The sequence below is a fragment of the Vollenhovia emeryi genome, unplaced genomic scaffold, assembly GCF_000949405.1.
Source record: "Vollenhovia emeryi isolate VEMERY1.0 unplaced genomic scaffold, V.emery_V1.0 DF939654.1, whole genome shotgun sequence".
NCBI lineage: Eukaryota > Metazoa > Arthropoda > Insecta > Hymenoptera > Formicidae > Vollenhovia > Vollenhovia emeryi.
The window spans coordinates 11,058-17,384 of NW_011966712.1; the positions used below are offsets into that span (position 1 = coordinate 11,058).

At 64.0% G+C, this 6,327-nt stretch overlaps 1 protein-coding gene across 1 annotated transcript; it reads left to right on the plus strand.

The window, feature by feature from the left end:
* Positions 1-2,279: 2,279 nt before the first annotated feature.
* Positions 2,280-3,929, plus strand: LOC105557009. The gene has a single exon (XM_012004133.1). The coding sequence runs from the start codon at positions 2,280-2,282 to the stop codon at positions 3,927-3,929; it is 1,650 nt and encodes a 549-aa protein (XP_011859523.1).
* Positions 3,930-6,327: the final 2,398 nt, after the last annotated feature.

Genomic DNA, 6,327 nt, shown 5'->3' on the forward strand with positions numbered 1-6,327 from the left:
ACCGGTGTTCCAGCAGGAGGCGGTGGCAAGGGGGCGCAAGCTCCTCCGTCAACGAGCTCGTCGTGGACTTGCTCGCGGGCGGAGGAGAGCTGGACCCCGGAGGCACTACAGGACGTGGTCCTGGCCGAAGGGTGGGCCGGAAGTTACGGCCTCCCGGCGGTTGGATTGGACGTGGTCCGGTCCCTCCGGCGGGAAGAGGCAGACCCTGGGCTGGTCACCCGGGTGGGCTGCCAGATGGGGGGCTGGACGGGGCCGCTCGGACGTTTCCGAGGCGGGGCCCGTCCGCCCGGATATCCCCGGGGCCGCTGGGACTTATTCCCAGGCGGGGCCCGGGGGTCCGGAGCGTTGGGTGGCAAGTCTGCCACCCAACACCCGCTCGCCGTCGTGAACCCGTCAACCCCTGTGTCTGGGGCCGACGTCCCGTTGCTGAGGCGTGCGGCCTGGCACGGGGGGGCGGGGAAGTGGCGGCGGGCGGGGTGAGGAGTAGTCCCCCCGCGGTTGGGTTGGATGCTATCCGATCCTTCCGGGGAGGGGGCGAGGCCCCGGGTACACGTCGGGTCTTGGACCCGCGTCGCTCGGTTGGCCTGGCGCAGACGGGGGGTCGGGGCCTCTCGGACGTTTCCGAGGCAGGGTCCGGCCCCCTGGGAACCCTCGGGGCCGCTGGGACGTACTCCCAGGCGGAGTTCGGGGGCTTGAAGCCCCGCGTGTGCCGTATGGGTGTGCACGTCATTAGGGTGGGTCGGCACACGCGGGGGACCGGCGGGGCCGCCGAGACGTATTCCCGGGCGGGGCCTGCTGGTCGAGACGTGGGGTCGCGGGGCCGCTCGAACGTACTTCGAGGCAGGGCTCGCGACCCTAGCCGGAGCCCGCACGAGTTAGCCCCCCACCCGCAAGGGTGGCTGCTCGTGTGAAGCCCCGGCGGCTTAGGAAGCGACTGCTGGTCGCCCTGGCGGGCAAGGTGGAGGTGGACGGGCTCTCTACCGACACCCCAACCGTCCAGGGGGCCGCCCGGCCTTGGCAGGCGCGCAGTAGGTGTCCGCATTGTCGGAGGTGCGGAACCCCCGAATCAAGTAGGGGGCAGGAACGCCGCGGCGAGGTGCGCGTATTCCCCTCGTCCAGTCGTATAGCCAACTCCCCGGGTGAACTCGCCCAGATCTCTGAAAGTCGTGGTCATGTTTCGCGGTGGACGGAGGTCTGGTGGGGGTATACCCTGGTTGGTGGAGCCTGCTGCGTTTTGGGACGTAACCAAAAATGAGTCAAGAGAAAACCCCCCTTTTAAATACTGTGCGCGTGAATGTGACGGATGTGTGTCGTGTGAATGTGACTGACGTGTGTGCGAATGGAAGGGATGGATCGGGAGGAGGAGGAGACGGGCAGAGGAGTGAAGACCAACTCCAAACCCAAACACCCGCAAAATACACTTTTTGCGAGGATAGAAGGGCTACCCGTAGTGGACATGGAGGCCAGGTGTTTGAATTCCAGGCAACACCTGCAAAGACCGGTACTCGGGCTGACTCGCGGCGAACGCGCAAGAGGAAAAGACTGGTCCGACAAAAACCGGGGCCGGCGTGCTCCAAGAAGGCAGAGGAACGAATGGTCCTTGAGGGCACGGATACGGTGTTGGACGAGGATCTGGCCGACCCTGTAGAAGTGTTAAACTCGGACTCAGAGGATGTGGACAGCGATACCAGTGAGGATGAAACTGTCCCAAAGAGGGGGAGGCCGATGACGACCGGCAAAGATGCGTATGCACGCGAAAAGAGGGCATAAAAGAAAGAGCTCAAGGAGCTTCAAAAGACCAAGAGAGCCCTGAGGGAGGTCCTGGACCCCAGGGTTCCCCCGCGCCGTAATATGAGGGACACCACTCCGGAGAGGGAGCTTCGAGCGCAGTTCGATGCCTTTCCCCCGGACAAGCTGGCGGCGACAGTCACTGAGAGCACCGACGTCGTCGAAAAGGTGGCAAGAAGGTCCAACCTCAAGGGCACCTTCATCAAGGCCCTAGTGGATGCTGCGAACGTCCTTAGGGCGGCGGTGACAGCCTTTACGGCTAAAGCGGCCTCACCAATGGTCCAAACGAGTGCGGGACAGGAAGAGACCGAATATCTGAAAAGTCCGCGAACTGGAGGGGCAAGTGAGGGCCCTACAAAAACCCAGTAGCCAAGGGGGAAAGGAAATCAACCTGGAGCTGGATGAACAGGAAGCGGGATCTCCCCTCCTCCTCCACCCCTTCCCCCCTGCCTGTGAAAAGGGCAGCGGGTGGGGGGCCTGTAATAAGGAGAATGGAGAAGTTCGAGGGGGAAGTAAAGGTGCTTCGACCGTCCACCAGAGGGAGGAGGAAGCCCCTGGAAGACAAGGAGGAGGACGCAATGGAGGGAATGAGGCGGGTGATGGAGGGGATTTGCATCTCCGACATCACCAAAGAGGAAGACGCTCGGGAGGCGAGAAGGAAGTTGGAAGACTTCATGCTCCGTTGCCAGGGCGCCATGGCCAGATTACCGGCCCAAAATAGAGAGAGCCAAGGTCAGGAAAGAGCCGATCCTGTCGACGAATGCCAAAAGAGCATGAGTCGGCAGCTTCAAGAAATGAGGGAAATGCTAGCCAACGCAATCGGCGCCGGAGCCCGTAATAGCGCTCCCGCGGCTACCTCCCACCCCGTGAGGGGGGAAAGGGTGGCCGAAAGGGGGGGCCCGGTTCCCGGCGCCGACTCGAGGGCGCAAGAAGAGGGGGAGGGGAAACAGAAAAAGGGGAAGAAGAAAAAGGGGGATAAAGTGGGCATTCAAAGTCCCCAAAATCCCATTCCCTCCTCCGCTCCCAAAGGCGTACAGGGGCCTGCCCCCCCACAAAAGGGGAAGGGCAAGGCCCCCGCACAAGGGGGAAAGGGTAAAGCCCCCACGCAAAAGGGGGCGAAAGAGACGAGCGCACAGGCGGCATCTATTGCTACCCCTACGCCCGAACCCTCCACGGCGATTGAGCAGCCGTGGATAGAGGTCCTAGGCCGCAAGGCGAAGCAGGCGGCAACTAAAGCGGCCAAGGCCGCCGCAGGGGCCCGCCAGACTCCCCCCCAGAAGCCCGTTGGTAAGAGCCAACAGGGGGGAGGGGGTGGGAAAAAGGCCCCAAAAAGGAAAGTGCCGCGCAAATCGGCCGTCACCCGGACATGTCCGCAGGGGCAGTATGCCAGGGTGGTGGCCGAGGTGCGCGCCAAGGTAAACTTGGAGGAGCTGGGCATCGGTAGCCGCATAAACACTAGACAGGCGGCTACCGGTGCCACAATATTCGAGGTGTCCGGGGAAGGGCACCCGGATAGGGCAGATCGACTCGCGGCCCGAATAAGGGTGGCCCTACAGGGCGAAGAGGGCGTGCGAGTCGACCGGCCCATAAAAACAGGTGAAGTCCGGATAAGGGGACTAGAGCCCTCTATCAGGGCGGAAGAGGTGGTGGCCGCCGTCTCGACGGGGGCCCAGTGCGATTCCCTGTGCATCCAGCACAGGGGGATACAGCAGGCCGACAGGGGAGCGGGGAGCATGTGGCTCCGCCTCCCCCTGGCGGCGGCGAAGAAGGTGGCCCAGGTGGGCCACCTAATGGTGGGGTGGTCCCGCGCGAAAGTGGACCTTCTCGAGGTGCGCCCGATGAGGTGCTTTAAGTGCCTCGAGGGGGACACGCGCGGGAGCTGCCCCAGCAAAGGAGACAGGTCGGGGAGGTGTTACCGGTGCGCTGGCACCGGGCACACCTCCCGGGACTGCCAGGCTCCCCAAAAATGCCCACTCTGTGTAGACTTGGGGAGGCCGGCGGGACATACACTGGGAGCCAAGCAGTGCTACCAGAGAAAAGTAAAGGGGGGACACTTGGCCCGCGGCAGGCGCCGCGGACGACGGGGGCCTCCCAGGAGGCCGGTCCATCGAGGCCGGCAGAGGAGATGGACGTGGAGGTAGCGGGGAGAAGCGCGCAAGAGGAGGAACAGCCCCCTCTCACGCAGCGCCCCCCCCGCCCTAAGAAGAAGGGGCAAATGGTGGCCTCCGGGGTGACGGACCACGGAGGCCATGGAAGTCGATCCATCCCCCCAGGCGGAGGGGGATAAGACCCCATAATGCCGGGACCCTCTACGCCTGGGCTAAGGGGATATGGCCTAACACAGGCCAATGTGAACCGCTCTCCCGGGGCGCAAGACCTGCTGATGCAGGACATCCGGGAGAACGGTCACAGCTTAGCAGTGATCTCCGAGCCCGGCCGCGTCCCCCAGGACCACCCTGGGTGGCTGGGGGCGAGGCTGGAGCGAACAGCGGCAATTTGCTGGCGGTCGTGGCAGGGGTCTCCCACCACGACCGCATTAGAGCGCGGCGACAGGCACGTCGCCGTGCGCTGGGGGCCCATCGTGGTCGTGGGGGTGTATCTCCGCCCCGACAAGAGACTCTCCCTCTACGAGGACTGGCTGGCCGACGTCGAGCAGACAGTTAGACGTTTCGGCCGTGAGCCGGTCCTCGTCGCCGGGGACTTTAACGCCCATAGCGTGGCGTGGGGTTCCCGGCGAACCAACAACAGGGGGAGGGCTCTGGAGAATTGGGCAGCGGCGCTCGGCCTGGTCCTGTTAAATCGGGGCCGGGTCTCCACCTGCGTGCGCGCGCAGGGGGAGCCCATTGTCGACTTGACATGGGCTACCCCCTCCGCGGTGCGCCATGTTACCGGGTGGAGGGTGACCGGGGACACCGGGCTCGCTTTATCGGACCACCGATGGATTTCGGTGGAGCTCGGTGCCCTCGCGTCTCTCGGGCGCCACCGAGAGACATGACCGCGATGGGCCCTTAAGAAGCTTAGCGAGGACGCCCTGATGGCCTCCCTGGAGGCTGCCTGCTGGGTCCGGGGGGATGTACCCGAGACCCGCGATACGGACCCCCAACAAGAGGCCGAGTGGATCGGGACAGCATTGGCGGCGGCGTGTAACGCCGCCATGCCCCGATCGAAAACTCGGCCTCGGCGGGCGGTCCACTGGTGGACGGAAGAAATTGCCGAACTACGCCGGCAAGCCGTCCACCAGCAGAGAGTATCCGCCCGCCACGCGTGCAAGGGCGGGCAGACGGCCGAAAGGGCAAGGGAGGGTTACCTGACGGCCAAGGTAGCCCTCCGCAAGGCCATCAAGAAGGCTAAGGGCCAGGCGTGGACGGAGTTCATTAACTCCCTGAATGAAGATCCGTGGGGGCGCCCATATAAGATGGTTCTCAATAAGTTGAGGCCATGGGCACCCCCTCTAACGGAGCGGCTGGACGCGGGATTCGTGCAGAGGGTGGTGCGTACCCTCTTCCCCGACGACGACGGGGAGGAGGGCCCACCCTTATTGTCCGGGGAAGAATCCCCGGACTGGGACGAGTCCCTCGACGTCCAGCCGGATGAACTCCGGAAGGCCGTCAAGAGGGGACTAAGGGGCAACACGGCCCCTGGTCCCGACGGCCTTCACAAGAAGGTACACGCCCTGGCCATGGCCGTCCTCGCAGAGAACTACGCGCGCCTCTATAGCGCGTGCCTCCGGAGAGGGTCCTTTCCCCCGCAGTGGAGGAGCGCCACGTTGGTGCTCCTCCAGAAAGAGGGGAAGGACGCATCCGTGCCGTCGGCGTATCGTCCGATATGCCTTCTGGACGAATCCGGCAAGCTCTTTGAGCGTATTATTGCGAGCCGGATCGTCCAGCACCTGTCCCACGCGAGCCCCAATATCAGCGGGGCCCAATACGGATTCCGGGAGGGCCTATCGACAATGGATGCGATTGGCCGCGTCCAGGCCCTCTCGGACGAGGTGACTTTCCGGGGGGGGGGGGTGATGTTAGCAGTGTCTTTGGATATCTCCAACGCATTCAACACCCTCCCCTGGGAAATGATCAGGAAGTCGCTCCTACACCTGGGGATACCATTGTATCTCCAGCGGGTCATGGGCGACTACTTAAGGAACAGGTGGGTCGAGTATATCGACCAAGGCGGCGAGCGTCGACGGGCGGAACTGCGCCGGGGAGTAACCCAAGGGTCCGTTTTGGGACCACTTTTGTGGAACGTGGGGTACGACCCGGTGCTGCGGATTCCCCTCCCCCCCGACTGTCACGTCGTCTGCTATGCAGACGACACACTAGTGATGGCCGGGGGTCGCGATTGGGGAGGCCCTCTCCAGGGGGAGAGTGGCAGCGGGAGCGGTGGTTAGCTCTATCCGCAAGCAGGGCCTCGAGGTGGCACTCGACAAGACCGAGGCCGTTGTGTTCCACGTTGGAGCACGCGGCAAGCCACCCGAGGGGCTGTCCCTGCTTGTGGATACAACCCTCGTCAGGATCATCCTGGAAATGAGGTACCTCGGGT